The 26239-nt window shown below is 36.5% G+C and overlaps 2 protein-coding genes across 4 annotated transcripts in view; both read left to right on the plus strand.

Moving 5' to 3' along the window:
* rasa3 (RAS p21 protein activator 3) overlaps positions 1-13145 on the plus strand; it is a 59676-nt gene extending 46531 nt beyond the window's left edge. Inside the window, exons 16-24 of one of the 2 annotated variants that reach the window (XM_026254708.1) lie at positions 79-156; positions 996-1073; positions 1163-1236; positions 4200-4321; positions 5111-5193; positions 5327-5535; positions 9940-10043; positions 10304-10487; positions 11218-13145. In XM_026254708.1, coding sequence (XP_026110493.1) covers positions 79-156; positions 996-1073; positions 1163-1236; positions 4200-4321; positions 5111-5193; positions 5327-5535; positions 9940-10043; positions 10304-10487; positions 11218-11293 — 1008 coding nt within the window. In that variant the 3' untranslated portion in view covers positions 11294-13145. The remainder of the gene's footprint in view (positions 1-78; positions 157-995; positions 1074-1162; positions 1237-4199; positions 4322-5110; positions 5194-5326; positions 5536-9939; positions 10044-10303; positions 10488-11217) is intronic. The other variant, XM_026254717.1, reaches the window with a different exon arrangement.
* Positions 13146-13645: 500 nt separating this feature from the next.
* pros1 (protein S) overlaps positions 13646-26239 on the plus strand; it is a 29883-nt gene continuing 17289 nt past the window's right edge. The window contains exons 1-6 of one of the 2 annotated variants that reach the window (XM_026254758.1): positions 13646-13942; positions 15601-15758; positions 15971-15995; positions 20742-20865; positions 22932-23098; positions 26123-26239. The exon at positions 26123-26239 is cut by the window's right edge and continues 9 nt beyond it. In XM_026254758.1, coding sequence (XP_026110543.1) covers positions 13855-13942; positions 15601-15758; positions 15971-15995; positions 20742-20865; positions 22932-23098; positions 26123-26239 — 679 coding nt within the window. In that variant the 5' untranslated portion in view covers positions 13646-13854. The remainder of the gene's footprint in view (positions 13943-15600; positions 15759-15970; positions 15996-20741; positions 20866-22931; positions 23099-26122) is intronic. The other variant, XM_026254771.1, reaches the window with a different exon arrangement.

Raw genomic sequence — 26239 nt, forward strand, 5'->3', positions numbered from 1 at the left:
TACAGCCTCCTCTCTGTCCAGCTCTGCTTCTTTATCATGATCCAATGTTTTATTTTGATCTACTTTGTCACTGTAAAGGATCCGTGCACGTCTCGGACACTGACCCTCATTTCCAAAACCATCCAAACACTGGGAAGCCTGGCCAAGTCCAAATCTGTAAGTGAACATTATCAATAGTTATTTACTGTTACAACTATTATATATAATATTAAAACATTGTAACTATAGTTAATACACACTGTAAGAAGTCACTTATTTTAGTATTGTTTATATACTATCATAATATTTATTAATATTTGAATTAGCTTTTATTTTTATAATTTCCGTTTTTTAATTTGCATGTATAACATGTTTTTGTCATTTTAGTTTTTATACATATTCTACATAGCTTTAATTAATTTTTCATTCAGTTTTAGGTTTCAGTCATTTTATGTACTTTTCTTATTTTATTCATTTTTATGAATTTCTTTATCCACCTTTTTCCTGAGCATAAAAGTCTCGCCCAACTGGAACAATGCTTTACATTTCCAGTCTCTGGTGTTTCTAGTCAAATTAACGTATTTTTATTGATAATATAGCGTTAAACCTATGAAAATGAAAAGCACATGGTGCCATATTTTCATCACTTGACTCTGACAGTGTTGCAATGACCTGAGTTTTAGTTTTGGTAAGTTCATTATGTTCTTTTATTATTTTTATGTATTTTTTCTTCACTTTTTTTTTTTTTTTATATTTATATTTTATTTCTTGATTTACATTACCAAAAACAAAGCATTATTTTTAAAAGTGGGTAATGTCAGCTCATAACGAGGCTGAACAGAAAGTGCAGAACAAAGACACATTTTAGCATAATAATATGTAGATTCAATGTTTTTTGACCTCCATAGCTCTTTAAAATGTATTGATGATGACATGCAGACTGATATCTGATGAAAAACTCCTGGGAACAGAAATCCTCCTCTCTGTGATAATGAACGCTCCTGTCTCTCTGACAGGCCAATTTCAAAGAGTCCTACATGGCTGCCTTCTACGACTACTTCAACGAGCAGAAGTACGCCGATGCAGTAAAGAACGTGAGTGGCTCGTGTCTATCATATATCTCAGAGATCTCTGCTTCAGTATGTGTTCTGATGTGAGCAACACGGGTGTGTCTGTGTCGCAGTTCCTGGATCTGATCTCGTCCTCGGCCCACTGGGATCAGAAGATCATTGAGACGCCCATCATGCTGAAGGAAGGGTGAGAGACGCTCAAACGGCCGTCATGTGTCACTGTATCAGTGTGAGACATGCGGACAAATCAGCATGTGTGTGTATGTGTGTTTGTGTTTCTCTGCTGGACGCAGGAGTGTTAAACTCGTTATTAAAAGGTTTGATGCCAAAGGTTCTGGCAGGTAAGATGCCGTTGTGACCTTTGACCCTTAATACATGACCCCGTGACCCCCATCATAGCCTCCTCAGTATCTGAGACAGGATGAGAAACACTATCCATGTGTTTGCTGTTCTCCTGATGTTCCTGCTGGACTCTCCCTTCCCTGTTAGTGAGCACAGACACACAGACCCTTTCTAGTGTGCAAACCCTTCAGAGAACATGAGACCATCTGCGAAGTCACTAGTTGCTATAAAATAGTGATGTCCGGTTTGCGAATGAATCATTCTGTTGTTTCACCAAATCGAACTGAATCGTTTTAAACGGTTCGCATCTCTAATACGCATTAATCCACAAATGACTTAAGCTTTTGACTTTTTTAATGTGTCTGACACTCCCTCGGAGTTCAAACAAAACAATATCCCGGATTAATTAATGTACTCAAACACTACATTGACTGAACTGCTGTGAAGAGAGAACTGAAGAGCCAGATAATGAACAACAGACTGACTCGTTCTCGAGTCAAGAACAGTTTCTTTCGGACGCGTCCGAATTGAGAACCGATGAGCTGATTCTCGTTCTCGAGTCAAGAACCGGTTCCATCAGTTTTCGGATCACCAGTACACTGAACCAAGAACCGTTTCTGTCGGACGAGTCCGATTCGAGAAACGAGGAGCTGATGATACTGCGCAGGCGTGTAATTTTTCAAAATGCATATCAAAGTATTTTGTTAAACATCAGAAAGTGTGATAAAATAACTTTTTTTTTTTTACTTTTATTTAGCTTAACTTTATTTTTTTTCAAAGATGAATGTATCTAATCTGTGTATTTTATTAAATTGTAGATTATGCGCATGTGTGATTCAGCGTGAAGCAGACTGACACTGAGCGCGTCTGAACCGAACTGATTCTTTTGGTGATTGATTCTGAACTGATTCTGTGCTAATGTTATGAGCGCGGGTAAACCGAAGGCTTACATCAAGGGCAATCTGGCGAAACGTAAATTCATTTAATAACAAATATATCGCAATGGATTATGTATAGTAAGTGGATCATGGTTTCTGCGCTGATGACACCTAATTTATTTACTTTATATCTTCAAGACTTAAATCCTTGTATGCACATTATTGCTGTTACTGTATTTGGGTGCGTTGTTGCAAAACTTAATTGTAAACTTTTCATGATTATGAGGTTTTTAACTGATTAAAGTTATGATTGACTTTATATATTTGAATGTTTGATAGACTTGACGCCATTACGTCGAGCGTAAAAGAACCGGTGAACTGTTTTTTTTCAACTGGTCTATTGAATCGAAGAACCGGTTCGCGGAAAAGAACCGGTGAACTGTTTTTTTTCAACTGGTCTATTGAATCGAAGAACCGGTTCGCGGAAAAGAACCGGACTTCCCATCACTACTATAAAACAAACCCGGAGCAGCGCAGATCATTTGAGGAGATGTTTGAGCTCATATTGAGATCTTTGTCTTTTGAGCACAATTTGAGACTCTGTTCTCTCTAGAGGAGATTACCGGGGTTTTTCTCAGGAGATGCATCTGAGACGCAGAATTTTGCTCTCCATTTAGTTTGAATTTGCCCGTCAGTTGAGATGTTAGAAATCTCATCAGAGTTATTTTAGTTTCATAGATTTACTATTATAGTTTTGTTAGCATTTAAAATATTTGTATATGTATATTTTCTTTCATTTTAATTTTAGTTGCATAAAATTGTGTCATTATTATTGTTTAAATATGTGTGTATAATTTTTTATAAATTTCAGTTTATTTAACTTTAGTTATTTCAGAACTTCAAGTTAAACTATAAACATTTGTATTAGTTTCCTTTTAAAACTGTCTATCTAGTTTTATTCATTTTTATTTTATTAATTTTAGTTGATTTAGTTTTTGTTATTTTAGTACTACAATTTAAATTAAACAAATGTGAAATGTTGCCTTGCAAACTAGCTGAGATAATTTTTTATATTATAATAATATTTTTATTATATATATATATATATAGAGAGAGAGAGAGAGAGAGAGAGATTTTTAAAAGTTTTTTTTTTTTTTTTTATAAAGTAATCAATACAAATCCAAGCAGCTGAGTCCTTAGCCGTCTTCAAGGATCGGCTAAAAATACACCTCTTCCTTCTTTATTTGACCCTCTAACTCTATCACTCTCTATTATATTCTTTAAAAAAAAACTTGCCCCTTTTAGAGTTGCATTTCATTCATTTACCAACTGCTTGTTTTCTCTCAAAATAAAAACAACAGCACTTACTAGCTCTATTTTTTTATATTATCTGTTCTATTTTCTATTATGTTTTCTTTTTATTCATTATAGAAAAATTAAAACGACAAGAAAAAAACCTTGCTACATATACTGCTTTAAGCTAACTAAGACTTGCTTCCATTGTGCTCATTTGTAAGTCGCTTTGGATAAAAGCGTCTGCTAAATGACTAAATGTAAATATAAGGTTTACTTTATTTCAAGTAATGAAAATGTTTCTGATCGTGTTCATTTTAATTAACTATAATAAGCTGTAATGCAGAAATTATACTGTATGTACACAATATTTTACAGGATTTTAAAGTACAAATGTCCATTATTCATTGAGAAGACAGTACTGGAAATAAACGTCAGCGGTTGTTCAACAGGATGTCAGAATAATCCAGTTTAGAGAGAAATAGGATGTTTATTGTGAAAATAATCATTAATATGATTAATGAATACTGTGAGTTGATTATTAATTTCAATCAGATTGTAGTTAGTTTGTGATTGAGGCTGGAGGGAGTCTGAGTTTAGACCTTCACTAAAGTCTTGTTCTCCTCTGACCTTCCAGATTCATGATCAAACGAGCTCAAGGGCGAAACCGCTTCGGTCTGAAGAACTTCAAGAAGAGATGGTTCCGCTTGACCAACCATGAGTTCACCTACCATAAAACCAAAGGTAGTAACGCAAAAGGTTTGTCCCATACTCTCACTACAGGTGTGTGAGGCATCTGCTGTTCCTCTGTGGAGTATTGAAGCACATCCCATTGTGTGTTTGTGAAGGAGAAGAACATCAACACTGCTGAATATCAGAATAGCAGTCATAAAAAGAGTGTAAAGAAGTGTAAAAAACATCTTGGTTACATGTGTAACCCAGCTGTTAACGTCAATACTGACATATAGGGTCTCACTTCAGAGCCTCAGTCACCTCTAAGTCGTACAAGAAAGGCCAGTGAACATTGAGAAGTGAAATTTGCATGTCAAGCCACTCCCCCAGACATACAGGTTTGATTCAGATTTGGGCTGAGCAGCCGAGACCTGATCACAGGAATAGATGGAAGTTAATATATATACAAACAGAAAACACTTACTTTAAATTGAAATTATATTTCACAATATTACTCTTTTTATTGTAGTTGTTTTTTTTTTCCGATCAAATAAATGTAGCCTTGGTGAGCAGAGAAGACGTCTTTCAAAAACATAACAAATCATAATTATTCCAAACTTTTGAACAGCGTGTGTATTTTTTATTACAAAAGACAGAGACATATGAGGATAGTCATATATAAAATTAGAAAGGTCAAGGTGTTTCTGCTGTTGAGGAGAACGCTGAACAAACACTTACAAATCAAACATTTTCCTGCCAGTACAGCCATTTATACATCTAACTTTAAGTGATCAGTCTGTTTTGTGTTGGTCATTGATGTGTTTGTGTGGGCTGGTGTGGTCATCAGTACTGATGTGTGTCCCTCGTTGTGTCCAGGAGAGGGTGCTCTGTGCAGCATCCCTATTGAGAACATCCTGGCTGTAGAGAGACTAGAGGAAGAGTCCTTCAAAATGAAAAACGTAAGGGAAACTGCTTCAGATTCAAGTTTGATGCATTTCATAGACATCAATAATGTTATCACAGTCACTACAGCAGTGCATGAGCAGCATCATTGCTTGAACATCTGCATCAGTTCTGTTGTTCTTCCTGCAGATGTTCCAGGTCATCCAGCCAGAGAGGGCGCTCTACATCCAGGCCAATAATTGCGTGGAGGCCCGCGACTGGATCGACATCCTAACCAAGGTCAGTCAGTGTAACCGCAAGCGTCTGAGCACATACCACCCGTCTGCCTTCCTCAACGGACACTGGCTCTGCTGCAAGCTGTCTGCAGACACTGCGCCCGGCTGCACACCCTGCACAGGGTGAGTCTGCACGCATCGGGACCACACTGTTTCTGTTTTTAGGTTTTTAGGAAAAATGTTTTGTTTGACTCAGAGGCCATTCACACAGAATCAGTTTTTGTATTCCATTGCATTGTAAATAAGAGATGTTCCGATACCCTTTTTCTCTTCCCGATACCGATTCCGATACCTGGGCTCAGGGTATCGGCCGATACCGAGTACTGATCCGATACCTGGGTGTGTATCTGTATATACAGCTGTATATACTACTAGCCCTGGGTAAATTGCTAGAATTATTTTATGGTGTGCTTCAGACTTATCCCTTGATAAAACATGAACAAATACGTACTACTGTATTTATTACAGTATTTTTATTATCTGACATGAATTTGACAGTAATATTATTTCTTTTCTTAAGCGACTTCAAATGCAGCCAAAAATCTAACACCGCAAACTAAAAAAGGTATTTTAGTTTTACAATATAACTGTATAAAAAATTGCAACAAATAAGTCTAGGAATATAAATTTTTTTATATTAATCAGATAATCTCTTTACAACAAAAAAGTAAAAAAAACAAGCAACCGTCTAGGCATAATTATTATTATTAATGGAGATGTATTATAACTACATAATAGATTTAGACAGTGCATTTACAACAGTAGCTTAATATATTGTCAATTTACTCGCCATGAAGATCTTTGAGTGTCTGTGTTTATGATATGATAGTTTTCTCAAATGAAATGGTAAATTCTCATGAAGTGACGGTTGATGCGTTCGTGTCCTCATATAGTGACACACGGCAGAGACTACAAAACAGCGAGCTCCCGCGCATCTGCGGCCGTCTTCCACAGAGATGTAGAATTTGCAGGAGTAATATTTAAATAGTATTTTGCAGTTTAATATTCACAGACACTAGTATTTATTTGGCTACAGTATGGAGCCCTGCGCTTAAACTAACATGAAAGCGAATGAACGCAGCTGCTGGGACAGAATATACTCGAACTTACTACCGGTACTACAGAGAAGCTGGTATCATCACATTTTTAAATTTTCAGCACTGTCTTGGTAGTGAAGTGCCAGTACTTGTGGCATCCGTAGTCGCCATTTTACTGTCTGGTTGGTCCAGTCTGAAATACTGCTAAACAGCAGACATACTGCTAACCACTGATCTATAATATAAAAGCGGCTTCACTGTCTTTTGGCAGTTTAGAACACGATGAGGGATCCAGTCATATATAGATCAGTGCTGCTAACGCATTTTCATTTCTTCTTTGCTGCTCTTAACAGGGGTTGCTTGTGGCAACACAGCACAACTTCCTGTCTTTGCATTCTGAGCAGCGAAGAAGAACTGTGCAGCGGTTAGGCAAAGCTAGCGGTCATAACTAGGTCTTGAAAATTATATCGGATCGGTATATGGGTTCATGTACTCGCCGATGCTGATGCCAGAATTTGTTGTGGTATCGGTGATATTTCCGATACTAGTATCGGAATCGGAACAACTCTAGTGTAAATGTGCTAGTCGGACGTGCTTGAATGTTGCACTGAGGCCTCATGTCTTTGCACGTGATGATGCTTTCTTGAATTTAAAAGAGGCATCACCTCTAAAACAATTTGTTTCTAGACCTAGTGTTATTTTTCCATTTAACCTGTGTTTTTAATGCTCTGGTCAGTTTTGTGGATGGAAAACATCCAAAATAAACATTTAAATGTTTCTTTTATTGCACTTAATCTATTTGTGTTTGTAGATTTCAATTGAAATCCATATATTTTAAAGAGTTTTTTCTTTTAAGGCTGATTTATACTTCGGCGTCGGGCCTACACTCCGCCTTCCTTTACACCGTAGGCTATGCATCAGTATTTTTTATACTTCTGCGTCGTTGTCCACATTGACATGCACTACACATGCATACCGCTAGACTGCAGTGTCCACGGGCATTGCTTGTATAACCCACAGACCATGGCAAAAGCTGAAGAAGCGGCTTGTCAGAGAAGCATTATACAGTAGCCTTGACAACGGCAAATAAATATCAAATCATTTAAAATTACAAAAAGGAGACAACAACGGAACAGGAGAAGATGGCATTCTTTACATTCCCACAAGGATTTGTACAGGCCCCGATATACTTCAAACGAAGTCGAAGAACGAACTTTCTCTACTAATTTAATGTACTAATTTCGAACAAAATCAGGCCAAAACAAAGTTTGTTTTGAGTTTGATTCGCCAGTTCGAAGCGGCTCACCAAAGCGAACTTTCTGAGTTTGTTTGGCTCCTAAACACCTTTCAGATTCCATTGGTCTGTGATGGTTACACAATCGGTGGGTGTGTTTTGAAATCCGCACCTGTAAGATTGCTCGCTGACAGACTTTAAAGATGTAGAGACAGTATTTCATTTCTAGAAAGAAATAGCAACGAAGCTTGGTGTCGATGACACCAAATGAGTTATGTAAAAAGCGAAGCAGAGGAACATTCGAGACAAGTTTTCCAAAGCCATGAAAAGAATGAAAGGAAAGAGTAAAGATATAAGGTAGCAAGTACCAAATACATGTTTCAAATAAACATTACACCACACTGCTACTGCTGCTGTTGTTCTTACAACAAGCAAATTTAAAGGGGTAAACGGTAAATGAAATGCCAAATGAACATACAATAATAAACCTTTGTTTTTTTCAAAACAATTTATCCAGTTTAATAAAATAAATGAACACTAATAAAAATAAAGCAACAAACTGATTCCAATATTTTTTCCTACATCATGCTGGTGTCGAAATGTTACCGTCGCCCAGTCTTTTCGAACTTCTTTTTGCCCCAAAACAAAGCACGAAAATGAACTTCGTTTGAAGTATATAATGTAAACTGAAACTGCTGTATAATGCTATGTAGTATAATAAATGATAAGACAAGACACTTGTTCTTTACTTTGTTTTATTTTATATAAGAATGTGTAACATTAAAATATATTAAAGTGCACATATCAAACTCAAGTACATATGGAGGAAGGGATTCTAGCAGACCAATCACAGCGCTTGCGGTCTGCGCAGAACTGACACGCTGTTAGATTTTTGGAGAGGTGTACAGACTATGAACTTATGGTTTAGGATGTCCGTCTCTGCGTAGGCTACGGCGTATAAGTATAAATCAGACTTTACATACACCAAACTTTACAGTTTCATTCTGTTTTATTTTATTATTTATACAACATTTCTGATTCATGGAGTGATAAAAAGAGAAATCCAAATCTCCCTCTGCAAAAAAACGTTAATATGTCGACAAAAATAAACAAGATTTTTGAAAGTGGCTTTATTCAATGTTCAAATGTATGTGCTGGAAATGTATGCGAATTACTGCATATTCAATAAGAGAATAATTCATTTGCATATTTTAACATAACATTTAAAGGGGGGGTGAAATGCTCGTTTTCACTCAATATCCTGTTAATCTTGAGTACCTATAGAGTAGTACTGCATCCTTCATAACTCCAAAAAGTCTTTATTTTTATTATATTTATAAGAGAAAGATAGTCTGTACCGATTTTTCCTGGAAAAACACGAGCGCCTAGAGGCGTGACGTGTGGGCGGAGCTAAAGAATCACGAGCGCCACAGCTTTTTTAAGCTGTACATGTGGAAAGTGCAGTTTGATGACAACATGGCATGTTGTTTACTTGATGTGCTTACACGCTGATAGCTAAGTTAACAACACAGAGATATTTGAAGCAGTTTTACTCACCGCATGCGGTTCCAACACACGATCGTGACCCTTTTTAGTTGGGACTGCATTATCCTTAAGAAATAAACGATGTGCAATCCGAAATGCAGGGAACAAACAAAAACACTTGCACAACTCCGTTGATGCTCTGTAAAAATAAACTCCATCCACTGGTCCCTTAATGCTGTTTCTCTTTTGGTAATCTGTGCAGGGTAGTCTTGCCCTGGCAACCAAAAACACACTTCTTTTGTGACTTTTCGCAACGCTCTCGCTCTGATCAGGCTGTGCTCAGCCTCTCAGTGCTCTGCTATACGGGAGCGCGCGCTCTTCCGGGAGAAGTGTCCTCAGGACCCATATAAGGAAATTCCGCTCCATCTAACGTCACACAGACACATACTCCAAAAAAACTTTCCGAAACTTGTGACAAACCGGAAGAGGTTTTTTTGGAACAAAAATACTCCTTCAAACGTACAACTTAATTTTTGAAACTTTGTCCATGTTTAGCATGGGAATCCAACTCTTTAACAGTGTAAAAAACTCAGTATGCATGAAATAGCATTTCACCCCCCCTTTAAGAAATTATCTTAATGTTCTGTGATTTATCAATTAATGAAGTATGGTGACATCTATTAGTTAACATATGACCATGTCCACCTGCGGTTTAAAACGGTTCTGTGTTTGTGATTGTTCAGACAGTCTGTGTCTGTTTGTGTCGTTCAGGGGACTTCCTGCCAACATCCAGCTGGACGTGGATGGAGACAGAGAGACGGAGAGGATCTACTCGCTCTACAGCACGTACATGTCCAAACTAGTGAAGATGCAGGGTGAGTGAGAGCCGAGGGAACAAGCTGCCAGTACCCCCCCCCCCCAAAAGCATATAACAAAATGACTAAATCTAAAATAAACTCAAATTAAAAAAAGCTAATTGAAAAATCTGAATAAATACTTTAATACTATATAAAAAATACCAAAATAACATTGGTTTAAAATATTTGAATAGTACTTTGACTCATTTATCATCTTTATTTGTGAAGAATAGTGTGGTATTTCTATGACAGTCAACATGTCTCATCTCTCAATCCAGAGGCCTGTGGCAGTAAGTCGGTGTACGATGGCCCAGAGCAGGAGGAATACTCCACGTTTGTGATCGACGACCCGCAGGAGACATATAAAACCCTGCGACTCGTCATCTCAGCCGTACAGACACTGGAGCAGCAGCACATGCAATACAAACGAGACAAGTTCAGGAAAACCAAGTACGGCAGCCAGTAAGTATCACTGGACCACTCATCTGTAACCAGATCAGTTAGTACACATTGTTTCAAAGCAGAAAACCATGATGTTCATGTTTAATCTTAATATCTTCATGTCTTATAGTTGCATTTAGGAGATTAGAACTGAACAGTAATATACTTTGCATTTGTCAACAAAATAGAAAATCAGGCCATTGATATATACTATATATTGCTTTTTACATTTGTATTGCATGTATGTTGATTAAGTTGTTTTTTTATATCTGACTTTAAATATAGAGCTGTCCTTAGTTTAAGTTAAATTACTAAAACTAAAACTGAAATAAAGGTAAATAGAAATATAAAAAATGTATAACAACTAACAAAATGACTAAAACTAAAATACAAATAATTTACAGATAAATAGAAATGTATAAAAAGATAAAAGCACAACAAAACTACTAAAACTAAAATACTAATAAAAAATAAACAGAAATATACAAAACAAATAAAATGATAAAGCAAATAAAATTACTAGCGTCAATTAAAGTTAATATAAATATACAAAAATTAAAAAAAAAAAAAAAAATCTGAAACTATAAACATAAAATCTAATTAAAAATATGAATATATATACTATAATAGTATAAAACTAAATGCCAAAATAAAAACAGTACTTTGACTCATTGATTTACTATAAGTCAAAGTTATTTGTGTCCAGAGGAAGAAAGTTCTGTTCTGATGCATCATGTTTTTGTGTTTACAGGGAACATCCAATCGGTGATCAGAGCTTCCAGTGTTACATTCGCCAGCAATCAGAAAGCTCCACCTACTCCATCTGACCACGCCCACTGCAGACACTGCAACAGTCGCATCTCAAACAGGAAACTCTTGAGTTGTGATTGACCGGAAGGTGGCCACAGATGAAAGCTAAACCTCTGGTGCTTTTATATGATTTTAATCAATCAACATCTTCCCTTGAATGGCGTGGGCTGCCGTGCACTTTATACGTCACACGCACCTGTGGACCATGTAGCTCCGCCTCACGGCACGTTATAACATTTTATGATGTTTTTAAGCTAGGATTCGACCAGATGTCCTCTAGCTGTGGATCATGTTTTTATAAACAGAGTATTGGGCCAAAGGACAGATCCCACAATCCTTTGCTTTGAAAGGGTTTTGAGATGTCAGTGGATGAGACCTGCGGCTGAACCTGATGAACTGTAACCATGTTTTTAACTCGTATAGAAATATCCTGCTCTGTTTCTGCCTGCACTTCCCTTTACTCACCCTTGTGTTGTCGTCACGCCAGCTGAAGCAGTGCTGCATTGTGGGAAATGTGTCATGTCGTGTGTGTTAAAGCATGCAGACGTCCTTATGCCAGCCGTTTCCAGCATGTGGCGTGACACTAAACCACTTTCTGATGGTTAGTGGGTCCAGTTGTGTTCAGCATCACATTTCGCTTTTTATACTTTCTGTTGTGTCTCACAGCTTGCTTTGTTTGTGTGTGTGTGTGTGTGTGTGTGTGTGTGTGTGTCTGTTTAAATCTGAAGCAAGCTTGCATGAGTGTGTTTCAGTTATTATGATTAATAACTTCCATTTTATCACATCACACTTTATAGAGACATTTCATATGAATGTAATTATTTTGATGCATTTCATGAAATCTGTCAAGATCATGCTTTGCTTATATTTCACCCTAAAATCAAATCTATCTATCTATCTATCTATCTATCTATCTATCTATCTATCTATCTATCTATCTATCTATCTATCTATCTATCTATATATACATACACACACACACATACATTTAAGCTTAAAGAAACTGAAATACATTTTACAAGCATTAAGAGTTTTTGCATTGCAAATTATTTTACAGTAATGTAAAAAAAATATATTAAGGCAATAGAAAGGAAATAGAAAAAATTGTAAGGTAATTGCACTGAAAAATGTTTTGTACAATTTTGCTAGTAAATTTCACAAATACCAAGTAACACTGAATTGAAAGTGAAATTCTAATGTAGAAAAACATCTTGAAAAACATACTCCAATAATCTTTGTTTCCTTTACATCTTTTTTTATTGGCGAGTTTTTATCGCTCAATTCTGACTTTTTTTCTTTTAGTAGTTGCAATTACTTTTTTTCTTCTTTATCCCTTGAGAGAAACAAGCTACCATAGTAAAGTGAAAAATACTGATGCGTTATTTTCTTTTTGGAGAAACTTGATTCTCATTTTGGTAGGATTTCAGCGTGAAATATGAGCTGGAGATTGACAGATTCTTCTGCACTTCATTCTGAGTATGGGTCCCCATACTTGGCCACATGTCACTTCACTTTTGTTAGTTTGGTGTTGTATTTTGTTAAAACACGGTTCTTCTGTTTCTGTACATCCCTCAGTGATGCATGTTTCAGTGCTTAGATATTTTAAAACGGCCCCATTTTCCTTCCCAAATGACATGCTGTTTATTTTTATATCACAGAATAATGCTTTTGGAACTCAATCCACACACACAGTGTGAAGTATGCAATAATGTCACCTATAAGTAATTCACCTGTATTTGATCTGTTGAAGGAATTTTGATCTCAGATCCCTAAGAAGGGAGAGTGGTGTTTGTGTGATGTGTGTACAGACCAACCAACCGAATGAGACACGCGTGTTTCTTTTGTCCAAATGAAGGCAATAACAAAGAAATCAGAGTCTCGAGTCTTTATTCTCAAATACTGTTTGCTTTCAAAACAGCTACTCAAAGCACTAAACATAAAGGATGAAAAAAATCTACAGCAAAAACACAAATACAAGTTGTTTTTTTTTTTTTCAATGTTAATGGATTTTACTGATCAATTAATGTTTTTTTTTGTTCCATCCAGAGGAATGTTTTATTGTTCAGATGTTGCTCATGAGCTCAGAAGTTTCTCTTCTAAAACCTGTTTGGAGAAATAAAACAGACCACGAGTCACTGGTTCAGCCAATGACTAGAGCTATAAAATCAATGCAGATCATTTAATTAGAAATGAATTTGTATTGAGATCTGAGCAACAAAGAAGCAATGTTTTCTGAAAATAGCATTAACAAAGTAACAATGTAGCCGTGTTGAAAGCTGTTTGTTTATTTATTTCCAACTCGCAAACATTTTTAACTGGATAAATTAAGAGGTTAAACTATTTATCAAGAACAAAATCGGCTGTAATTCCTGTTACATAATTTCCTTTTAACTTAAGCCTGCCAGAGCGCATTCACCAGCTAGTTTACCCAAGGTTTGCCCATACTGGCCAGTCATGAGTTCAAACGCGCTGCGTTTCTGGCCGAACTAGAGGACCTCAGCGAGAAGAATCCAGTGTTTGATTCTGGACCCGAACCGGAAGTTTTTAGTGGTGACTGACTGCATCGAACAGCGGGAGCATGATGAGACTGACGGCGGCGCGGAGCTGCTCTCTGCTCGGCCTCGTGCTGCTGCTGCTGCGCGCGGAACTCTGCGGGGCACAGCGATGTGAGTAAAACAGATCCTCGAGCACAAACCAACCAATAAAAAACATTCACTTTACTAACCGTTTACTGTCACAGAGCGATTGAAAGCGTCCAGAGCACAGCGCAAAAATCTCTACTTTAATCAGCCGTTTGTTGAGCAGTGTTTACCTTTACATTAACCACAGTTTACACCAAAATATAATAGTTATTTTACTTTCGTTTACCGTAAAACTGCTAACTTGGTATTAGTCGCTGTTATCAAAAATGAAATTAATCAAAATGACAAATAGGGTCTTTGGGTTTTTATATCAGCAGTAACTAATATGGTAGTTTGGAGGAAACTGTAACGTGTTTACCACAGTACATTTCTGTAGCATATGACATGAATATTATAGTATTAATTTTTTTAGTTCAAATGATTACACAGTGTTTCAATGTAAAGGTGTTTAGAAAATTAACTTAGTTTTTCCAAATAATAACAGTATTTAGTAACATTGTAGCAGTGTTTCCAAATGAAACAGTAAAAATTCTTCAAACAATAGCAGTATTTCTAAAGTAACAATGTTTAAAAAATGGTAAAATACATGTACAAAGTAAGTGTTAACAAAAAGTAACAGTATTTAAAAAAAGAATTGCTGTTTACAAAATTCACAAAGTAATAATGTTTCTAAAAAAACGGTATTTTCAAAGTAGTAATGTAGAAGTCTTTACAAAAGGAACTGTAACAATTTTCCAAAAAGGCAGAGCACTTCACAAGATGTGCCTTTAGTGATGTGACTGAAGATATGTAGTATGGCTGTTTCATTCGTGTGTGTGAGTGAGTGAGTGAGTGAGTGAAACTGCCCTACATTACAGACTGAAAACAATTCAAATCAATAGTCTTAAAATACACCATGTTGTGGTTCATCTTAAACTCTGTCAGTGTTGAAGATGAATTCCAGAAATATTCTCTCGAAAGAGACTCGTGGGGGAATAGATCCCTGCGTAACTCAACTGATCGAGTTAAAGCTGACATCCATGATGGACTCATTTTCTGAAGATCTGTTTGGTCTTCACTGAGCTTTATGTTCCAGTCTAATATTTGAATCTTTCATACTGAGCCTCATTAATAAACTATGGACGTGTCATGCACATTTATATAAACATTTATATTTACAGTACGTGGCACTCAGAGGTGTTTCAAAATTGTGATAGATTGATAAACACTGCCGTTCCAAAGTTTGCGATCAGTACGATTTTTTATTATATTTTAAAGTATATTCAAATAAAATGTTATTGTTATTATTGTTAAATATAATGTTATTTTAAATTGCAATAATATTTCACAGTTCTACTGGTTTTTTTTCTGATCAAATAAAATAAAATAATTGCAGTCATGATAAGTATAAGAAACTTCTTTAAAAAATTCTTACTAATCCCAAACTTTTGAACAGTAGTGTATATAGGTCACCCTGATCAATCAGAAATATTGGCTGATAATCTTTAGCTCTTATATGAGTCCGTTTAAAAGACTTTTTGTTAAGGAATAACTAAATGTTTTCAGTGTTTTTGAATAAATATTGTATATAACATCCAAACCTTTTGAATGCACTCATTGCCCCTTAATTTAATTGCACAGTTGGTATGCTTTGGTAAGTGAAGGCAGTCAAACACACTGATCAGATGTGCTCTCATGTCCAGTTCTCTCACAGAATAAAGCGTCTCAGTTCCTCCTGCGACACAGACGTGCAAACACCCTCTTTGAGGAGAGCAAGAAAGGAAACCTGGAGCGTGAATGCATCGAGGAGCTGTGTGATAAAGAGGAGGCACGAGAGATATTTGAGAACAATCTAGAAACAGTGAGTTCTGCAGGCAATCAATGCTCCGATGTTTGTGTTGTGATCCGTCATACTGTTGACATTGACATTGACCCGTCAGCCGTGTGCGTGCGTTCAGTCATGAGATCGTTTGTGTTGATAGTGAGGTTTGTGAACTGCAAATGCATCGTTGAACTGCTTTATGATGTGTGTGAATAATCTCACCATGACAATTTCTTTTTTAAATCTTCCAGGATTATTTCTATCCCAAGTATATTGGTAAGTCGTCATTATTATTTTTGTGCAGATAAACACTTCCTGTAACCTACAGCATATACAGTGCGTCTGAGTGACGAGTGATGATGTCAGCTCACAATTCAGTGACCCTCATTCTGGAATCTGATTGCAAAACTCACTGTGACTGAAGCTGCTTTGACTCTTGAGTCAGTCTATTTGTCCCAATTTAAAAAGTACAAATTATAAAACATAAGGAAAGACGCTACAGGTGAATAGGGTAAAAACGTTAACTAATATACAAACCTGATTCCAAAAAAAGTTGGGACACTGTACAAATTGGGAAAAAAAAGAGAACGCAATGATGTGGAAGTTTCAAATTTCTATATTTTATTCAGAATACAACATTTATGACATCAAATGTTTCAACTGAGAAAATGTGTAATTTTATGGAGAAAGTAAGTTGATATTAAATTTCATGGCATCAACACATCTCAAAAAAGTTGGGACAAGGCCATGTTTACCACCGTGTGGCATCCCCTCTACTATTTATAACAGTCTGCAAATGTCTGGGGACTGAAGAGACAAGTTGCTCAAGTTTAGGAATATGAATGTTGTCCCATGCTTGTCTAATACAGGCTTCTAGTTGCTCAGCTGTCTTAGGTCTTTATGATGCGCCAAATGTTTTCTATGAGTGAAAGATCTGGACTGCAGTCTGGCCATTTCAGTACCCGGATCCTTATTCTACACAGCCATGACGTTGTAACTGATGCATTATGTAGTCTGGCATTGTCATGTTGGAAAATGCAAGGTCTTTCCTGAAAAAGACGACGTCTGGATGGAAGCATATGTTGTTCTAGAACTTGGATTAACCTTTCAGCATTGATGGTGCCTTTCCAGATGTGTAAGCTGCCCATGCCACATGCACTCATGCAACCCCATACCATCAGAGATGCAGGCTTCTGAACTGAGCTCTGATAACAACTTGGGTTGTCCTTGTCCTCTTTAGTCTGGATGACATGGGGTCCCAGTTTTCCAAAAAGAACTTCCAAGTTTGATTCTTCTGACCACAAAACAGTTTTCCACTTTGCCGCAGTCCATTTTAAATAAGCCTTGGCCCAGAGAAAATGCCTGCACTTCTGGATCATGTTTAGATATAGAGTCTTTTTTTTTTATATAGAGTTTTAGTCGGCAACGGCGAATGGCACAGTGGATTGTGTTTACAGACAATGTTTTCTGGAAGTATTCCCGAGCCCATGTTGTGATTTCCATTACAGTGGCATTCCTGTATGTGATTCAGTGCTGTCTAAAGGCCCGAAGATCACCGGCATCCAGTATGGTTTTGGCCTTGACCCTTACGCACAGAGATTGTTCCAGATTCTCTGATTCTTTGGATGATATTATGCACTGTAGATGATGAAAACTTCATACTCTTTGCAATTTTTCTCTGAGAAACTCCTTTCTGATATTGCTCCACTATTTTTCGCCACAGCATTGGGGGAATTGGTGATCCTCTGCCCATCTTGACTTCTGAGAGACACTGCCACTCTGAGAAGCTCTTTTTATTCCCAATCATGTTGCCAATTGACCTAGTAAGTTGCGAATTGGTCCTCCAGCTGTTCCTTATATGTTCCTTTCAAAATTTTATATGTAATCTATATTCTATTGTGAATAAATATAAGTTTATGAGATTTGTAAATTATTCCATTCCTTTTTTACTCACAATTTGTAAAGTGTCCCAACTTTTTTGGAATCAGGTTTGTATATAGGTGCTGGTCATAATTAGAATATCATCAAAAAGTTGGTTTATTTCACTAATTCCATTCAAAAAGTGAAACTTGTATATTATATTCATTCATTACACCCAGAATGATATATTTTAAAAGTTTATTTCTTTTAATTTTGATGATTATAACTGATAACTAAGAAAAATCCCAAATGCAGTATCTCAGAAAATTAGAATATTACTTAAGACCAATACAAAGAAAGGAATCAGTCTGTAGCACTGCTCAGGTGTTATGAGAGCCCAGGTTGCTCTAATAGTGGCCTTCAGCTCTTCTGCATTGTTGGGTCTTCAGCTCTTCTGCATTCTTGGTTCTGGCATATCGAATCTTCCTCTTCACAATACCCCATAGATTTTCTATGGGGTTAAGGTCAGGTGAGTTTGCTGGCCAATTAAGAACAGGGATACCATGGTCCTTAAACCAGATACTGGTAGCTTTGGCACTATGTGCAGGTGCCAAGTCCTGTTGGAAAATGTAATCTGCATCTACATAAAGTTGGTCAGCAGCAGCAAGCATGAAGTGCTCTAAAACTTCCTGGTATACGTCTGCGTTGACCTTGGACCTCAGAAAACACAGTGGACCAACACCAGCAGATGACATGAAACCCCAAACCATCACTGACTGTGGAAACTTTACACTGGACCTCAAGCAACATGGATTGTGTGCCTCTCCTCTCTTCCTCCAGTCTCTGGGACCCTGATTTCCAAAGGAAATGCAAAATTTACTTTCATCAGAGAATGTAAATTTGGACCACTCAGCAGCAGTCCAGTCCTTTATGGAGCGAGACGCTTCTGACGCTGTCTGTTGTTGAAAAGTGGCTTGACACAAGGAATGCGACAGCTGAAACCCATGTCTTGCATATATCTGTGTGTAGAGGTTCTTGAAGCACTGACTCCAGCTGCAGTCCACTCTTTGTGAATCTCCCCCACATTTTTGAATGGGTTTTGTTTCACAATCCTCTCCAGGGTGCGGTTATCCCTATTGATTGTACACTTTTTTTTTTCTACGACATCTTTTCCTTCCCTTCATCTCACTATTAATGTGCTTGGACACAGAGCTCTGTGAACAGCCAGCCTTTTGCCATGACCTTTTGTGTCTTGTCCTCCTTATGCAAGGTGTCAGTGATCATCCTTTGGACAACTGTCAAGTCAGCAGTGTTCCCCATGATTGTGTAGCTTACAGAACTAGACTGAGAGACCATTTAAAGGCCTTTGCAGGTGTTTTGAGTTAATTAGCTGATTAGAGTGTGGCACCAGGTGTCTTCAATATTGAATCTTTTCACAATATTAAAATTTTCTGAGATACTGAATTTGGATTTTCCTTAGTCATCGGTTATTATCATCAAAATTAAAAGAAATAAACATTTGAAAAATATAAGTCTGTGTGTAATTAATGAATATAATATACAAGCTTCACTTTTTGAATGAAATTAGTGAAATAAATCAACTTTTTGATGATATTCTTATTCTAAGACCAGCACCTGTATCATTATAGCTCCAGTTGATTAACAAAACATTAAGGGCATTGTTCTGTATTGCAAGTTTTCTGAAATGTTCTGTATAGGTATGCATATAAACAAGGTTTTATCTAATTAAACATGCACTAATTTGCATAAATTTCCAAAACAACATTTATTTTTATCACTCCATATAAGAAAATACTAGTAAACAGACAGAAAACAAATACAGTTTTACCACATTTTAGTTATAAAATGTTGTATAAATCAGTGTGAATGATGTATGAACAAATCCATGAGTAAAAGCCTTCAGAATATGGAGAGGAATAAAAATGTAAAGTTTGGTGTATGCAAGAGAGCAACCTCTTTATAAATATGGGTAACACTTTTTGTTTCTTACTTACTGCATAACTAATAAGGAATGATTGAAGAACTAACAGGTGATTATGCATTAAGACTTAACTCACTACTGTTAACTACTAAGGAAGATGAGTTAACTAATCAGTATGTAATATAATTTTATGATTGTGTTAAGTAACAGTTAGCTTATCAATAACTAATGAATTTTTCCATACCTACTGAAGAACTACTATAAATTATCTAGTAGTTAGGGTTCAAGAAAAATAACTATGAAGTATTCTAAAGTGTTACCAATATGGATTGTAACTGAAATCTTCAGATTCAAATAGATAAAGTGCATTAAAAGAAACACTTAAATGTGTGTTTTAGATTTTGGATGTTTTTGATCTCAAAATTGTGAACAGATAAAATATTAAATGTAAAAAAAAAAATCTTTTTCTGAAATGAATAGATAAGATGCAAACAGCTTAAGTGTCATTAAATTTATATTAAATGTAGAAAATAAAAATAAATGTTTAGCTTGTTGGGCATTACCTGTCCGTTTGTAGTTATTTAGTTTAGATATTTTTCCTTACAGCTTGATAAATACCCAGTTATGCCATGAAACTCTAGATGGTGCAGACTGAGGGGTCCTTAAGATAACTTATGATATTCTTAGCATAAAATGACTTGTCACAAGCTGATTAAGTTCATGTTGCATACGCAGTCAATGAGCTTGCTGCTTTACATTGAAATGGCTGATTAGCATTTGCTTGAGTATTGCAGCACGCTTTCAGAGTTCCTCCGAAACCCTCCACCTTCCCCAGCTCCACCTGTATAGATCTGCTATGGGTTATTTTATATGCTATTTTTGCAGCAGCAGAATGTTTTAAAATATTCACAGAACCATATTACCAAATCAGCTTTTGCATTGGCAGTAGCAAGTTCCTGTACTTCCTGTACATAAATCAATAACCAACAGCAGCAGAAGTTCAGCAGTAGCGGAACAGATCTGTCATATCCATTACCATGCTAAAATCTTATGAGAGTTAACATGATAGAAATACAGCTAACAAACTGATCAGTTTTTAAGCACTATTAATTAATTTAATATTGTATTTTTCTCATGTTGTGTGCTGTAACAGTGCATCATTAGATGGACTGAAGTGTGGGTGTCATGTCGTTTATGTGTTGTATCTTTTTTCTCTGTAGATTGTCTGCAATCTCACCGCACCGGGATAAATAATCCAAACTCTGAGCCTGGAATCCCTCAGAACCTCCGTAGCTGTATTCAAGGTGATCCAGCACTAGTACTGTTATCTAGTCTGAGACCGTGTTGTGTATGGAGTGAGTTTTGGTTCTTTATTACATGCGAGAAAATAAAAGATCTGAGAGAAAAAAAAAAGTTTGAGAGAAAAAGTTATCACACTGATAGCAAAAAAACATTTCATGAGAGAAAAAAGAATATTTGAGAGAAAAAGTTTTCATGCCAATAGCAAAAAATAATAATATTTGAGACTAAAAAAAGTTTTGAGATAAAGTATTTTCTCATAGAACATAAAAAAATATACATTTGAAATTTTTAAAATTATTTCTGAGAAAAAAAATCTCTCTCAAAATACTTTGAAAAAAACTCTCAAATATATATGTTTTGCTATCAGTGTGAAAATATTTTCTCTAAAAAAAAAAGTGTTTCTCTCGAAACGCTTTTCTTTGCTCTTGATGCAATTTCTTGCTCTCGTGTCAGGATTTTGCTTTCACTGTGAGAATTGTGTCATGGGCGGGGCCACGTTCCTATTGGCCAGTCGGGTGAGCATCGTCTTGTCTTGGGAGTCGAACTGAATCATTACACCATTGTTCGGTTCACCTGCATAAATGCCGCCTCTGCCTTATGGATAGTTAAGTTGAGCAGTGAGCACGGACACTCCAATGTTTGGGTAAGATGATGACACACAGCTGGCTGAGCAAGTTCAGTATCACTGAAGATTAAACATTAAAAAATAGCACTCATATTCATGAATGAACGTGTATTATATTATTTGCTTGCTAATCGCTAGTAAAGCTAACCAGCCATCATGCTAGGTAAACTTGCAAACTCACCTGGTTTATACTATGTTTAAATCAAATGCCAAATTAATGTTTTGATTTAGATAGTTTCACGCCTTATTTAGTGAGTAGTGAGCTAGTTTCTACCTTTGCACTTGCTAGCCTCAAAGCACCTGAAGAGTAACTGCTTGTTCTTACAACCTCCCGCACAACTTTCAACTAACGCTAGTATGCATGGAAGGTGGCAACCCTACAACTAGCTAACGTTAGACAGTGATTGACATACCGTTTGAAAGATTTAAAAGAAAAAATAATTACCATGACAGTACAGGCACAAACATATTTGTGGGTTGCTAATGTAAGAGTTAGTCCTAGACCTGCAATTTACCTTGTCAGCTCTAGACCTTAGCTAGATGGTAAAAAATATTTAGAATAAGCCCCGTGTAGCTGAGTTTGCGAGCTATACATGCAGTGTAGCTAAACATGTAGTGCAACAACCATACAAAGACTATTTTAAACAAAACTAGGTGGGACACTTTCAAACGGTATATCAATCACTGCTCACTACTCACTAAATAAGGCGTGAAACTATCTAAATCAAAACATTAATTTGGCATTTGATTTAAACATAGTATAAACCAGGTGAGTTTGCAAGTTTACCTAGCATGATGGCTGGTTAGCTTTACTAGCAATTAGCAAGCAAATAATATAATACACATTCATTCATGATACTGAACTTGCTCAGCCAGCTGTGTGTCATCATCTTACCCAAACATTGTGTCCGTGCTGAACTTAACTATCCATAAGGCAGAGGCGGCCTCTATGCAGGTGAACGGAACAATGGTGTAATGATTCAGTTCGACTCCCAAGACAAGACGATGCTCACCCGACTGGCCAATAGGAACGTGGCCCCGCCCATGACACAATTCTCACAGTGAAAGCAAAATCCTGACACGAGAGCAAGAAATTGCATCAAGAGCAAAGAAAAGCGTTTCGAGAGAAACACTTTTTTTTTTTTGAGAAAATATTTTCACACTGATAGCAAAAAATATATATTTGAGAGTTTTTTTTCAAAGTATTTTGAGAGAGATTTTTTTCTCAGAAGTAATTTTTAAAATTTCAAATGTATATTTTTTTATGTTCTATGAGAAAATACTTTCTCTCAAAACTTTTTTTAGTCTCAAATATTATTATTTTTTGCTATTGGCATGAAAACTTTTTCTCTCAAATATTCTTTTTTCTCTCATGAAATGTTTTTTTGCTATCAGTGTGATAACTTTTTCTCTCAAACTTTTTTTTTTCTCTCAGATCTTTTATTTTCTCGCATGTAATAAAGACACATTTCTAACTCCATAGTTGTGTCTGTGTTCATTGTGAGTTTGAGTTGCTATGTGTTTCAGAAATCAGTAACCAATGTCTGCCGCTGCCGTGCAATAAGAATGGTTATGAGCGCTGTGTGGACGGTCAGGGCTCCTTCACGTGTGTGTGTAAAGCGGGATGGAGGGGTCAGCGCTGTGAGCAAGGTGAGATGAGATTCATTCATCATACTGACCGCAAAACGTTTCATGTTCATTACATTGCACTGAGACTTTGAAAAACTATTGATGAGTCTAGACAACAGAAAGATAATTAAATTAGGCCATTTTATTTCCAATATGCACCCATTAAAGGGTGTTTTAATTCATGTGAAGTTATGTCTTTGGGACATGACTTGATGGATTGCATGACCATATGAGTTTGTCTCTATTTCCTAGCAACTACATATCAAACATTTGTGTCTAAATGGCTGTTATGGTAAATAGTGTATGAATTAAAAAGGGGTCAAAGTTAAAGTTAAAGGGGTCATATGATGCGGATGGAGTGTTACAAGCCCTTGGTAAATAAATAAAATCTGTAAAGTTGCAAAGACTAATCTCTCAAATCCAAAGAGATATTCTTTATAAAAGTTAAGACTTGTCCAAACCCCCCATATAATCCCTTGTTTAAACAAGCCCCCACGTCTACATCACAATGTGGAAATATTTGCGTAATGTCATCCAAATGTTCACGCAAAGAAAGAAGACGTAACTTTTATTCTCGTTGTAGTATTGTTGTTGCCGTCATGTTGTGGAGTCGTTTTGTGTTTCGTTGTGAAAGCGAAACTACTTTGTTTGGCCCAGAAGAGGATGATATAGCCATTTAGTCATGCCTGGAGCTGATCCATGATCAATCTCAACAAATTAGAACATGGTGACATGTCAATCAGCTAATCAACTCAAAACACCTGCAAAGGTTTCCTGAGCCTTCAAAATGGTCTCTCAGTTTGGTTCACTAGGCTACACAATCATGGGGAAGATTGCTGATCTGACACTTGTCCAGAAGACAATCATTGACATCCTTCTCAAAGAGAGTAAGCCACAAACATTCATTGCCAAAGAAGCTGGTTGTTCACTGAGTGCTGTATCAAAGCATGTTAACAGAGAGTTGAGTGGAAGGAAAAAAAGTGTGGAAGAAAAAGATTAAACAATTAACCGAGAGAACTGCAGCCTTATGAGGACTGTCAAGCAAAATCGATTCAAGAATTTGAGTGAACTTCACAAGGAATGGACTGAGGCTGGGGTCAAAGCATCAAGAATTGGATTGTTGCCCAGTGGCCCAAAGTGTTACATCCCTATGATGTATGTTTTTAAATATTAATTGTTGAGGTATGTTCACACCTTTTGGGTGTGGTTATGTATCACAGGTGTGTTCTCTCTCTCTTATCTTTCTCACTCTTTGCTTGCTTGGCAGTGTCAAATGACCCACAGGTGGTGCTCATCAGAGAGTGTGCTGCAGATGGTGCTGCTACAAAAGAGCAGATTGAACACTGCTTAAGGAGGCTCACTTTTCTCCTGCTCCAGACCTGTGTTGAGTTTCTTGTTGGTGGTGCAAAGTTAAAATAGTTGTTTGTCAGGTGTTCATATCTAAAAGTAAGTTGTATTCCTGTTGCCCAGTAGTGTGTTGAAACCACGGAGTGTATAACAAATTTACTTCTATTTTACTTGTTAAGGTATTAAAAGATACAGTAATTTACTTTGTTTATTTGATTAATTGTTAGTTCTGGAAGCTGTAGGGAGAGGTTGCCATTTTATTTTGTACTCATGTTTTTCCCTGTTTTTGGTTAGTGAGGGAGTTGAGGAAAGCATTTGTTGTTGATTTTATTTTACCTGGATCAATTATGAAGTACTCCTCCTTTTAGTCAGCTGCTGTTTTGTTTGTTGTTTTGGCCAGGCCCTCTCCTGAAGACATTTATTGCTTCCTATCTTGCTTTTCTAAATACATTGTTTAAGTGGTCAAACTAAGTGGTGGTTGCATTTTCTGGAGCAGAGGACTGGTGATTCCTCCACGTTTTAAATGATCGTAACAAAAGTCCTCTTTTCAGATGAGAGCAAGTTTTGTATTTCAATTGGAAAGTCCTAGAGTCTGGAGGAAGGGTGGAGAAGCTCTTAGCCCAAGTTGATTGAAGTCCAGTTTTAAGTTTCCACAGTCTGTGATGATTCGGGGTTTCAATTTGGCACTTGCCCACACTGCCAAAAGCACCAAAAGTTGGTTAAATTACAATTGTGTTGGTGAGCTTGACTTTTGTCAAGAGGAAGATGAGAAACAAGAGACCAAACAATGCAGATGAGCTGAAGGCCACGGTCAAAGAAACTTGGGTTTCATACCACCTTGATCTGATCACCTCCATACCATGCTGAATTGAGGCAGTAATTAAAGTAAAATAAGCCCTCCTTACCAAGTATTGAGTACATGTACAGTAAATAAACGTACTTTACAGAAGGCCAACAATTATTCTTCTTATGAAGTTTTGTAATTTGTTGAGATCAGATAATTTGTGAATTGGTGGGTTTTTGCTAAATGTGAGCCAAAATCATAACAATTAAAAGAACCACATACTTAAACTACTTCAGTCTGTGTACACTGAATTTATTTAATACATGAGTTTCACAGTTTGAGTTCAATTACTGAAAAAATTAACTTTTCCACGACTTTCTAATTTATGGAGACGCACCTGTAATAATTAATGAAGTGAGTGATTTTTAATTTACAATAGTTTACAAAAAAATATATTATTACAGTGACACTAAGTTGCATATGAAGTACAGTAGTATGGTACAGTTAAGTTTGATTGGTTAACAGTGTTAGTTATTTTAGTATATGAAGTTAAACTAAATGAAAATGATAAATGAGGCTCTGGAAACTAGTTGAAATAAAGTGCTTTTTTCATATTTAATTTAATTTCAGGTAATGTTTATTTTTACTTTCTTTATTGTATACATTTTTGTTTACTGTAATAATCCAGATACAGCACTTTTTTCCTAGGAATCCATAAACTGATGTAATGTAAACCTTAAATGTGTAAACCAAGCATCTGCCAACTGCATAAATGTAAATAATGCATTTACAAGCTAAGTTTACAGCGCCACCTACTGCTCAGAACTAGTACTAGTGGTGAACAGACTATTTGCCAGATCTTTTCTGTCGGCAGCTTTATTGGTATTTATTTTATTGACTCCATTTGCTCACAGATATTAATGAGTGTGAAGACCCAGAATTCCCTGCAGGCTGCAGCCAAACGTGTCACAACCTCCCCGGCAGCTTCATGTGCAGCTGTGAGAAAGGCTTCTTCACCCGTGACAACATCC

This window comes from Carassius auratus, chromosome 1, assembly GCF_003368295.1.
Source record: "Carassius auratus strain Wakin chromosome 1, ASM336829v1, whole genome shotgun sequence".
NCBI classification, from domain to species: Eukaryota; Metazoa; Chordata; class Actinopteri; order Cypriniformes; family Cyprinidae; genus Carassius; species Carassius auratus.